Here is a 13,304-nt window from a genome sequence, read left to right as displayed (position 1 = left end):
CTCTAAATTACAGAGGTGCTGCTGCATCATTACAGGGAGTTTTCACACTGATGAAATAAAAAGATCTTAAATTTTTGCATTGTTCCAGGCAGTATATATTTTATCCTGTCCTCACAACTACTCAGTGAGATGGTTAGTGAAGATAACTATGATCTCCAATTTCGTATGGAGAAACTGAAGTTCAAAATGCTCACATCTAGTAAGAAATTAAATCTTTCTTTCCTTATTTATAATCCTGGACATGGCATCACTAAGTCTACACTGGGTGTTACTTTTGCAAATCAATTGTCTAACCAAATATACTTTAAAGCCCTTTTAGCATTTGCAATTTTTTTGGTTGCAAACCCCATGTACTTAAATTTCTTTCAAGTACTGCCAATTTCTCTTGGGTCTCATTCTGCTCTAGTTAATCTATTAATTTAAAGCTTCAGTCTTATTATACAAGGCACTTTCAGTAGGTTGTGGGCAGTATGATTTTGATGAAATGAGTTCTAGGAATTTGCCTGACATCTCTTTATTAAAGAGATGGCAGCTTCTCTTAAGAGACAGTGGGCTAGGGTAGTTAGATGACACAGTGGATAGAGCACTAGCCCTGGAGTCAGGAGGAACTGAGTTCAAATTTGGTCTCAGGCACTTATTAGATATATGACCCTGGGCAAGTCACTTAACCTTGTTTGCCTCATTTTTAAAAAAATGCAGTGGGCTAGTGAAGGGAATTGGACCAGTTAACCCCCAAACTACATGAAGAATGGCAGAGAGAAAATGCTGCTACTTTTTTCAATAGTTACTAGTTCTCAAGACTATTTACTCCCATTTTTGTGGATGAGGTCCAGTGTTTTGCAAAAGTAAAAACAATATGATAAGAGAAAGAGAAGACCAGACTCTCCCTCAAACAATATGATCAAAGAAGAATCAGTTCTCTGTCTGATTTAATGTGTCTTTCCACATGGGCATGGACTCACTTGTTCTAGATGTAGGAAGAGAGTATAGACAGGTTTGAATGGAACTAGGGAGGTTTATGAGTAAAATGACTTAAAACTAATACCTTGTTACCTGAGGACATTTGCTGCCCTGGAAATGAATAAATATAGAAGAGGAATTAAAAGAACTGAGATGAGATGTATGTTTTACAATAAGGAGAGTAATAGCTCAGTATATAAAGGAGGAAGGCCTGGCAGAATCAATTAACCCTCCCCAGATGGGGACTAGGGTTACTATCTTGTGATTTCCAAACAAACATTTTTCATCAGTTATTATGCAATGAAAGAATTTGGCCTTTAAAGTCCCATTCATTTTCATGATATTGATTTAGTCACAAGCATTGCAAAGACCCTGGACATGCTGCTTGGGGCTTCTGAATAGGCTCCACACTTTTGTATATTAGCATCACTCTACTAAGAGGAAGGGCATCGATCAAGTTAAACACTGGTCAAGGCAGCAAGGTTACTTCACCTGAAAAGTCAAGTCCAAAGTTGAATTTAAAAGGAATCCTCCCTTCCATCTTTATCATTTCTAATGAAATAGTTGTGATAGAGGGCAGATTCCTCTTACTTGCTGAATGAGCTGGGCAACTTACTTTGTTCCTCTGGGTAACTATTAAACTACAGAGGGTGGAAATTCAATCATGAAATTAGGGAACCCACCAAGGCATGGACTAGAAAATGTTGATTACTCCTTGTAGTCTCAAGTTATCTGCTCATGAGTATTCTAGAATGGCAGAATCACAATTTAGGAGGGACCTCAGAAGACACCTGGTAGAATAGGGCAGCCAAGCAGAGACACCCTCTACAAAATTTCTGACAAGGTGTCAGCAGCCTTTACTCAAAGATCTCTGATAATGGGTTTGGGAGAGGGGTCATTATTGCTAATTTCATTTTGGGATGGCTTTTAACTATATGGCGTATATGGCCGAGAAGCATGGAGCCAAATATTCAAACTTCTAAATCATTCTTCTTTTTTCTTTTGACTATATGGGTTTATTTTTTTAGGTTTTTGCAAGGCAAATGGGGTTAAGTGGCTTGCCCCAAGGCCACACAGCTAGGTAATTATTAAGTGTCTGAGACCGGATTTGAACCCAGGTGCTCCTGACTCCAAGGCCAGTGCTTTATCTACTACACCACCTAGCCGCCCCTACTATATAGGTTTTTATCAGTAATACTTCAGGTTAAAGCATCTAAACCATCTAAATCTCCTTTTATTTTGGAAAGAATGGCAAAGCTTTTTGCTTTTATTTTAGACAGTAAAGTTAGCCTTTATTTTCTAAAGACTTGGAAGTGTGGAGACCTGGTTAGCTATATTTGTGGTAATGGATAATTAGGTCACAAAATCAGAACAAGTTAATATGAAGACAAAAAAGGTCATTTACTTAGAGTTGGCTGGGATTATAGAAGTCCCAGAACCATAAATCTGGAGCTGGAAGGGACAAAGGGTCTTAGTCTCATTCCCTCATTTTACAAAGGAAACTGAGACCTACAGAGGTTAACTGGACCAAAGTCATACAAGTAGTAAGAGTCAGATGTGAGATTTGAATTCATAATTTGGAATACAGCATCCTTTCCATTCTATCACTCTTGATTCCCATAAAAAAGTTTTTAGGGAATCCACTCCCTTGGGAGCATGGTTCTACTGACAATGAATCCTTGTTTTCTTTTTTTCTTTGTTTTTAGGTGTTTTGCAAGGCAATGGGGTTAAGTGGCTTGCCCAAGGCCACATAGCTAGTTAATTATTAAGTGTCTGAGGCTGGATTTGAACTCAGGTCCTCCTGACTCCAGGGCTGGTGCTCTATCCACTGTGTCACCTAGCTGCCCCCAATGAATCCTTGTTAAGCAGTTATGAACAAACTAGACAATACGAACAAAACCAAAGGACCCATATCACTGGCAGTGATATCATGGAACTTGGGGAGTTTCCAGTAACATCAATGGGGCCATGGAAGCCAATCAAATGAAGCTTTTTCAGTCTCTGTTTATTAATAGGGAAGAATCTGGTCATCCCATCCACAATCTCTTAGGAGAGGCTATGAAGGATAACTGTAGAATTTGAAAAATGCTCCAGAAAGAAAACAGACCCAGATGTCTGGTAGACCAAGACAAGGTGGCAGTTACTAGCAATCATGGCTACAAGTGTACTCCAGATGATGGGTCAGATGGGCTCCAAGTCTACAAAAGAGAGAGGGGAGGACGCAGGGTTATACTGCTTCCCATCACACACCAGAACGTCCACCCTGTCATGTTTAACAGTCCTGGTCTATCCAAAGTAGTCACCTCCTCTGTATGCAGGTAAGGCATACCTTTAAGTACAATAACTTCATATGAGAATCAGAGACAGTGTGGAATAGTCAACAGAATTCAACAAAGACTTAAGAGTTGGGAATCCCACTTGGGATATTTACTGGCTGGACAAGAAGTCACTCAATGCTCTAGTCATAGAAAGCAAACCTATACATGCATGCAGCAAACATATATGTAATGTGTATGATGCCATATATATGTATGTGTATATGTGCATACACAAATCAGGATGTGTATAAGTAATTTCATAAATCTAGGGGATGCCAGCTCTACAAACTTCTATCTTGTATGTAATCAGAAGGCATGTAACTTCTATTCTTTGAGAGCTGCTCGAAGTAGAATCAAATATGTGGCCCTCACGTCAAACATAGCTCTCAACATTCCTGAGTGTTGTCCAAGACTCGTTAAATGTGATTCAGGAATATATAATGAAATAAATATAAATTCAATACAATATGAATAATGTTAATCTGTGGTTTTTCTAAGTCATTATGATGCCTGCAAGGATGTTTCTATTTGAGTTTGTCATCATCAGGTTGTCCATGGTCTCACAATTAATGTAGATCAGATTTCAACCTAGGTTTTCCTGACTCAAAGGCTGGACCTTCTCTCAACTATCTGTGCTATCTTTTATACAGAAATAGAATGAAACATTATTGTTTCTTAAATGACAGCAAATATGAAGGATTCAGAGAAAAAGGAATTCTTATAGGAATGGATGAAAAGTGAAAAAAAAAAAGCAAAACCCAAAGAACTATACTCACAATGACTCTAATAGGAAAGATCAAAGAAAAGTTCAAAAAATTAATGGTCAATGTTGCTTCAGAATCATGTAAGGGAAAATACACATCCTTCCTTTTCACCAACAGATGGTAAATCACAAAATAGAAAGTAACTTGGATGACTGTTTGCAACTGTATTAGGCAATTTTTATTGGAAAGATTGTTGGAGTGAGTAGGGGGGGAAAGAATAGAAAGGCTCTGAAATGCCAAAATAAAATATATCAAAAAAACTATCCCATAAGAAGATAAGAAGTTCATGCATGAGCAATTGGTAGACAACAAAAATGTCACTAACCCTATATTATAATATATTATATTTATTATATTATAAAACTGTGAACCTTACATATTCAGATGCCACAATGAGGACATGTAAACAACACATACATTTATATTGTATTTTGAAAGATATTCATTGAGCATGTTGACTTGATTTATGTAGAATAAAATGAACTGAGGCAGAGTTAATAAATCAAGATATGTAAGGACTTTAATGAATATGAATATTAGGAAAAGATAAGAAACAAACTAAAGAAAGTGAATATCAGTTTAGAAATACTTCACTGATATCTTATCTTTAGAAATTAACTAACCTCAGAATGGTACTTCCATTTTTTAATCTTTAAATAAGAGGAAATAAGGCATTATTAACAAACATTATGAATTCAATAGCTATGAATCATTTTCCGTCTCTCACATAGTTGCAGTCTTTTTCTAAAACAATAACCACTACGATAATATAGAATTAAATTCACTAACTTATTTAGGTTACATTTTCTAGACATGCTACCATCCTTCTTCATCTATAATCCACTACCTGCTCCAGCAAAGAGGCTATGGTAGCTATATTAGAGATTTTGGCATCCTATCTCTTGAAAGACTTCATAGTAAGTGACAACATGGCAATATTGTCCAGCAGTGCTTTACGGATTCAGAGACACCAATGTTGTTAGGAACAACTCTTCAGAAGCACTAGAGAAAGCCAGCGAGCTGACATACTGAAGCTCTGTACTTTATACTGTCTCTAGGATGGCAATGGGTATCCAGAACTGGGTTACTCTGGATTTCATCATAATCTATATCCTCCACTAACTCAACTCATTGAGTAATTTCTTCTACTTTCTTCCTCACATTACCATTGTTATTATTTGGCCACAATTTAAGACAACTGTGTCTTCCAACTAAACAGGCTCTTTGGTTATTCTATACATTCTATTTCCAGGCTTTTTGCTATTCCACAAAGCATCCCACTTCACTGCAATGGAATCCCTGGCTCTCTCAAAACTCAGCTTGTGTATCTTTTCATGATCATAGTCTTCTCTCTCTCCTGAAATCACTTTGTGTTATTTTGCATTGATTTCACTGTTTATGTGTCTGTTCTTTCCTCCAGTAGAATGAAAGTCCTTGGACAGAAGGGACTCTTTCCTTTTTATCAAGTAGTAGGTAGTCACTAAGCAGTGAGGAATGAATGAATCTTATTCATTGAAATTATTCAAATACAGAACTCCTTGTCCATTGAGATTTGTTTATTCCAACTTAATCCTACTTTAATTTGTTTTAAGAATATTTTACTTCACAAAGGATACCCCCAAGTAATCTAGGGACCTTATCCAAAGTCCTTTTGAAAATAGAGTTTCATTCATAATTTTTTTCATTGCTGAAATGATATCATAGTTCTAGTATTTATTCCAATATGAGTAAGCATGGGACTTCTTCAACCCCAGAACATGACCCAAAAAAACCTCATTAATTGCAGTCTTCTCTAACTGGAAATTTGTGATAATGCCCTAGGATGAAGTTTACATTTGCATTATCTGTATAAGGAAATAGTCTGCTAAGTAACTAAGATTTTAGCAAAAAATCTTTAAACTACTTAACAGAATTATTTTTAAGTCCACCAGAAGCATCCATTAACACACAAATTAATCCTCCACAAAGGGCATACTCAACATCTGTAAAATTCTTATATATTTCAGTTGGCTTGTCCCTCCTCTCAACTGCTTCTTTTGTGGTTGATGCTGTTGTCAATGGATATTTCAGTCTTGACTTTCTTCTTTTGATATCATGTACTATTCTCATTGCCACCATCCTTCACAGTCTGGACATTTGTAACAACCTCCTAACTTGGCTTACTTCTTATCACTTTCTTCTCCATTCCTCTAAGCACACTCCTACCTGATTTTCTTCCTAAAATTATATTAAGACTTTATAAATAACTCCCTCCTTACTTCCCAAAAAGATGATAAGCTATTCAATGGTAGGGATCATATCTTCTATTTTTTTAAACCTATGGGTAGACCCCTATGGCGTTTTAATGCTTTCTGAATGATGAATGATCTACAGGGTAATACTAAACAGCCTTGAAAATTTAACAGCAGATTTCTTTAGATGCTTTCTGTTATTTCAGACCTTTCATTGATTCAGTGACATTTACCACAATTAGTCCAAGGAGTGAACTTTCTATCTATGTAGTTCCTATGCCTTAGTACCTTGCACATATGATAAAATTTCAAAGTGTCTGCCTAACAGTACCATTATAGTTTCCAATTTTAAGCTCCATTCTCCAAGACATTTCTATTTGTTAAACAAACTGAAACAAAACAGAACAAGACAACTTTTTCGTTTCCTTTTGCTATTTATAGAAGTATAAGTATAATTTCCTACTAGGTTATCAAAGTTCAAACTCTGGTGGGTCCCATCCATTTGGAAGGCCTGTTAAGTATGTTTGAGGGATATTATGTCTATCATCTGAAGATCTGCCCAGCCACACTCAGGGAAGCTTAGAATCACTTTGGTCATCAGGTGCCGAACTTTTTTGGCCAGAGCAATTCATGGAGATAATCAAGAAAAGACACCATCAGTGAATGGTGTATCCAGACTGAAGTATTCATTTGTCCTTGAACTCAATAATATATAATCAGTAATTTTAAAAAAATACATAATTTTTTTCAAAAGATAGCAAGTAAAGGATCCTAAACTTAGGAGAATTTATATTAAAAAAAATCTAAACAGATAAAAAACAAACAAAACCTGAGTCAATCTTTCATCCAATTCATAGCTCAAGTCCATCGAGTAACCCAGAAAGATGTGGATTCTGTATGCATGGCAACAAACATTCTGATATTCCACTTGGAGGTCTTGTTTTAACTTAACTAGTAAACAGCATCCATTAAATAGTGCCAGAACAAACACTGATGCAAGCCAAGTAATGTTTGCATGTATATATCATGTGGCTAGGCAGTATGGGTCATAGCACTACTGACAAACAATTCCTAAGCATTACTTTGACATTAGGAAGTCACAATCCATCAATTTAACAGCAGAGCAATAATCCTGGGAGTGCTGGGGGAGCTGGCCATTCAGAACTAAGTTGTGCGAAGAAGACAGCAGTTCAAATAGCCTCCCTTTGAAAATAAAGGCACAAACTAAGCAAAAATTCCTGTACACTTCTATAACAAGTTCAGAGAATCTATTTTCTCAGAGAGAGGCTCATCTGAAGTGTGTAAAATAGGGGAGAATATGGGAACTATCTGAAAAGCTAAAAGAACAACCAAGTAAATATACTTTGAGTCAAAGTTTCTTTGGCTTCTAATCCAGATGTCTGGGGAAAGAAGGTGCTTAATAACAGTTTAGAATTCAACTGAATTAAATAGTTGCCTCTTCCTTAGTGCTTGGTGAAAATTCCACTGCCTTCACTATCCATTCTGCTGCACTGCCCCACCCAACCCTGAACATTTTAGAAGGGGTCACTTTATTCTTTGTAAACTGCAAAATAACCCCGTCCAGTAAATCTAGAGTGCCATGAAGCTACTGAAGCACATGGGGAACTTGTAAATGCCTCCTAAAGGGACCAAAACTCGGGGGGGGGGGTAGTCCTGAACTGTGATTTTGTCATTCCAGGGCATTCTCCAAGGCAGCAGATTGGCAAAGTGCTTTTAAACTTGAAGCCTTAGAAAACAGTCCATGATCCTGAGAGGTTTATTGATTTACCCAGAGTTACAGTCAGTAGGATAACTAGACTGCAAATGGATAGAACACTGGGACCAGAGACAGGAAGACCTGAGTTCAAAAACAGCCTCAAATACTTAACTAGTTCTGTGACCCCAGGCAAATCACTTAACCCTGTTTGCCTCAGTTTCCTCTTATATAAAATGAGTTGGAGAAGAAAATGGCAAACTACTCCAGTATCTCTGCAAAAAAAAAACAAACCAAAACTTCAAATAGGATGATATAAAACTGGATATAACTGACCAATGACTCAACAAAGATAATATGTTCAGAGGCAGGATTTGAATCCAGGTTTTCCTAACTCTAAACATGGTCTTCCATTCCATTATGCTTTGAGACCAAGGTCATATGATCAATGAATGTTCAATTCAGGGGGTCTAGTAAAATCTACTTGCCTGGGATTCAGGAGCCTTTGATTCTGCTCTTGGCTCTACCAGCTATGTGACCTCTGATAAGACTCTCAATCTCTCTGAAAAATTACGAGCTTGTCCTTGCTGATCTCAAGTTTCCTTTCTAATTCTCAGAGTTTCCAGTTCTACATGGGGAGTTCTCAGGAATGTAGAAGACTTAGATAAAGTGGGTACTTCAGGAATATTCAGAGTTTCCTAGAACCTTTAATGTCATTGGTTAGATTTTTTTAAGTATTCCTTGTCAGGAAGTGAACCCTAAATTAGAAGCTTGGTGATTCTGCATCAGGACCATACAGTGATGTTGGTTTGATCTCCAGGAGGACCTGCCACTTGCTATTACTTTATACATTCCAAAGTGGTTTCCTCCTGTTTTGTATGTCCTGAGTCTTAGCATCTCCCTCTCCCATTCTCAAGCCTCATAGGGACAACTAGGGCATTAATCACAATTATGAATATATAGAAATGAGGCTTCAAACCTTCAAATACCTTCCCAAATCCCCAAACCAATGGTGATATCTCTTCTTGATTTTCTGCGCTCCTAGAGAATGAAATTGAGGTGCTGGTGCAGGGGAACCTGGACAAGACTTGACTGTCAGAAAATGCCATTATTAGACAGGTGGGATAATGGTCCTCAAGCTTTTCATTTAACTTCTTAGTGGAAGCTAAAAGAGAGACTTGATCTCAGTTTCCAAATCTACCAAATTGGAGAGTTAGACCAGATGACCTCTATGGTTACTTCTGACTCAGTATCTATCCTTCCCTGAGAGGCCTCATGGCACCTTGGATAGAGGGCTAGCCTCATTATCATGAAGTTTTGGGCTTAAGTCTTATCTAATACCTTAAATACACCTCTGGCAACTCTCTAAAACTACAAACACAAATGAGTTACTAATCTATGTTGATGGAGAAAGTTCTCCATGCCAAGGAAATTTCTCCAAAAGAAGAAATGGCTTCTACTGTCCCTTCGCACACATGGAACCATCCATATATTGCAGAGTCAGATTTCCATTTTTTGATCTGCTAGAAAGGTAAATCAGCACCTAGGCTTTGCTTTATTTCAGAGAGGAGAACTCAAGAGAATGGGATGGACTGGGAAGGCTTCTGATCTAGTCAATCTCTTTACTGTAAAACTTTCCATTGTTCCCTATTGTCTACCAAAATGAATTACAAACTCCTCAGTCTGGCATTTAAGGCTCTCCTCAACATGGTCCCAATTCATTTTGCCAACAGTATCTTCCTCTGCTTCTCAAAGAGGTCTCCATTGCTCCAGCTAGACTGGACTGCTCACTGTTTTCCAAGTACTCAGGATACTCTCCTGAGTTACAAATCTCTCTGGAATATGCTGTCACACCACTTGTGAAATTCCAACTCCAGTTATACCTTATACATCATGGGGGCTGGCGGCACATGTTGTCTGCAACGTCTGCAAAACTCCTCCAATATTCCCATTTAATTTCTTATATGGACCTGAGATAATCAAAACCATGATTCCCATCATGGGAAAGTTGCAGTGTAGAAGGGATAATTGTACTCTTCAAGGACCAGCTTATCAAATGTTACTTCTTTCAAGAGGCCTTTGCCAAAAATCATTTCTCTGACCACTAAATCAATCCCCTAAGCCTTTGCCCCTACTTCTTACTGCATAAACTAGATGTCAAACCCTTTGAAAAGACAGACTCACTTCTGTGTCCCCTTCCCCAGGAAATTAGTATAGTGATTCAATTAATATATGCCCAAGATATATTTTGATAAGAGGAACTGAATCATAAGTCCAGTAAATGAATCCAGTAAATGAAAGCCTTTTTAGAGGTAGTTGGCTTTTGGTTGGTTTTTATTTTTGATATTTCCAGCACCTCGTACATAGTACATTTTTCCTAATAAATAATTGTTTAATAAATATTTGTTGTGCTGAATTGAAGTAGGGATGAGGTAGTAAAGGGGGTAGATAGGCCAGGAAGTGAATAAATTTCATGGTGAGAAGGAAGGAAAATGGTGGTGAGAATGATGGAACAAGAAGGCAAGGTTCAGTGAATTACATGGGGGGTAAACACCCAACACTTTTCATCCCTTGGGACTGACCTGCTCAATAGCCTTGAGGAAGCCATCACCTTTCCCCATCAGGTCAACAACCCACCCAAAGTCATCACAATGGAAAGCATTTCTTTTTTTCTGCTTTGTGGCAAGTTATCTTTAAGGAAAGAGGAATTCACAGAAATGGATCATAGAGTAAAGAAAATGAATCATTGGGAATGGAAAAAAGGAGAGATGGCATTTCCTGAATTTTGTTTCATTAAGCTTTTGTGAGTATTTGCAGTTATTTTGTTTTGTCTGTGTGAGCCAGTGTATTTTGTTCTGAATCTGGCTAAGAGAAGCACTCCCCCCACCCCAATCAAGTGAACTACAAAGGATGACAGCGGCTGATAATCCTCACACCACAGAAGTCATTTCCCAAACAAACAATAGAAGCAAAGTTAAGACTGTTTCATACCTGGGGTAGATGTTCTGGTGTGGAGCACAGACTCGCTGGGCAGCAGATCTTTTGAATTGGAGGTGAATGGTGATTGTCTAAATGAATCTTCCGAAAAGAAAGGGCTGGGAGGGGGGAAAAAAAAGTAAGCTTTTGTAAATGGAGGTTGCTAGCAAATAAATGCAAAATGTGGTCCCAGACACATGCATAAACTTTGGTCAATGGGTTTGGAGGAGATGGCATTCCAGAGTATAGCAGGAAACCAGGTTCTGGGGCAGATAAATGACTGAAGTAAGTTTCATCAGGCAGACACCTCAAATAGGTAAATATAGTATATCCCCCAAAAGTCCAATGGTATGGTGCTCTCCTCATGGGTGGAGATCAATGCCCTATACTTGCATAATGGTCAAAGTAGAGTTAGAGTGGGAGAGAGAACTCCATTTCTTTCAGACTCCTTAAGTCTCTTCAAGTATTTTTAGTGTTTTGAATATTTTTCAAATATCTTGAGTTTTCTTTAGACTCTGCAGGTCACTTCAGCTACTTCTGGTTTTTAGTTTTGAGAGAAAAGATGGATGACATTAACACCATTTCAGGTAGTTGAAGGAAAAATAAAACTCTGGGAAGTAGTTGATGAGATGTGATAAGACTAAAGAAATTGAATTTTCACTCTTTCCCACTCTCACAAACTCTGCCTCATTCCCCATGCAGGCAGATGACATTTATCAACACCAATGAGGAGTGGGCTTTGGAATTTGGGTAACAATAGGTAATATCTATTCTGAAGTGTCTTCTTTAGCATGATATACTAAGTTACATGCTGGGACTATCTGTTTCTTTTTTGTGCAAAAAAATTTCACTTTTCCTTAGGATAAGTAGACAATTCTATCAAAGAACACATACTTTATTTTCTTCCCAGTGATGATGAATTTGTCCTGATTCACGTAGATTGGCACCTGATTCCTCTTGTGAGCAACAGACACACGAAAGATGGCTGAGTAGGGTCAGGGGTGGAATGTGCAGCCTTGGAGCTGAGGGAAACCAACTGATGTCCACAAAGCCTGAAAACATAGCCCTGGAACCTCTAGATAGCTGAACTGACTGGACATAACTAACAGAAAAGAGTGAGATCCTCTTTAATGAGAGAATTTTGATATAACTTTACCTTAAAGTTTATTGGAGCCAAGAGAATCTCAAGTTCATTACTAGACTCAAAAGATATTATTTTTAAGCTTGTCACATTATTTCTAGTTAGCAGAAGAAGACAGCAAAGGTGAAACTAGGTGAGGTCACATTCAAATTAATTTTTATAATTGGTGATGGGGAGAGAGCAATGATTTCATCAAAGTAGGAAATTGCCAGAATATAAAACTTCTTTCTATCCAGACTGACACCTCATCTGTAACTTGCATTCTTTGAGAGTTACCTGGGAGAGAGAATTACCTGGGGCAACAGAGATGACACAATCACAAGAATATGATGAGTCAGGGCTGTGGAAGAGAGGTCTTCCAAAGCTGACCAATTACTTTTCCCACTCCATCCCCACCCCCCCCCCGCCTTTCCATGAGTATAGTCATTTAATTATGAAATTTTGAGTATTATTAATACATAAAATATAAAATGCTACTTTTAAAAGTTTGAGTTAAAAGACTGGATATCAGTATATTTAAAAATTTTTATTAGCTGGAAGATTGATTTTTGAATACATTTATATGGGCAGAGGACTTCCTTATGTCAAAAAGATCCTAAAAATTATGTGGCTAACTTTTTCTGTAGGGAAGTTAAGCATTTCATTTGAGAGAGGATGGAAAGAGGGATTCTCTGGAATCAGAAAGGAGCAATTTTTCTCACCAGATGTGATAAATACACTTTTGGTGCAGAATAAGAGAATTTTCAAGTTAGAAGGCACCATACAGATAATATGGCACAAACCCATCATTTCACAGATGAGGATGCTGTGGCCCAGCGGGTTAAGTAATTTGCCTGAGGTCATCTATCTAGTTCTTTCCACAATTCTATCCTTTCTCCTTTGAGAGAGATCAGAAGAGATCTGCATCTTCAGACTCTGCAAGTATGGAGTAATAAAGTGTCACCCTAAGCTTCTGGGTGGGCATTTACCATGAGGATTACAAATTGTTAGCCTCGTGCATGACTGGCCACTCACCAGGTATTAGACAGATGCTAGCAATTAGTTCTGCCAGTGTTCCCTGGTGGGAAGAATTAAGCCTCATTCTTAAGGAGGGAGGAGAGAATGGAACTGGTGACTAAAATATGTGGTGGTGTCTTCCCTTTTGGCCAGGACAGGATTAATATGGAGCCCCTACCTCTCCAGGGACAGATTAGAAGAGAA

The 13,304-nt window shown here is 37.9% G+C and overlaps 1 protein-coding gene across 7 annotated transcripts in view; it reads right to left on the bottom strand.

Moving 5' to 3' along the window:
* Positions 1-13,304, bottom strand: part of ZNF827 (zinc finger protein 827) — a 249,568-nt gene that overhangs the window by 70,399 nt on the left and 165,865 nt on the right. For all 7 annotated transcript variants that reach the window (XM_074229196.1, XM_074229197.1, XM_074229198.1 and 4 more), the window contains one exon: positions 10,979-11,082. In XM_074229196.1, the coding sequence (XP_074085297.1) occupies positions 10,979-11,082 (104 nt within the window). The remainder of the gene's footprint in view (positions 1-10,978; positions 11,083-13,304) is intronic.

The sequence above is a fragment of the Macrotis lagotis genome, chromosome 3 (genome assembly GCF_037893015.1).
Source record: "Macrotis lagotis isolate mMagLag1 chromosome 3, bilby.v1.9.chrom.fasta, whole genome shotgun sequence".
Taxonomy (NCBI): Eukaryota; Metazoa; Chordata; class Mammalia; order Peramelemorphia; family Peramelidae; genus Macrotis; species Macrotis lagotis.
Note: the sequence above shows the minus strand (reverse complement) of the source record. Positions and strands in the feature narration are given on the sequence as shown.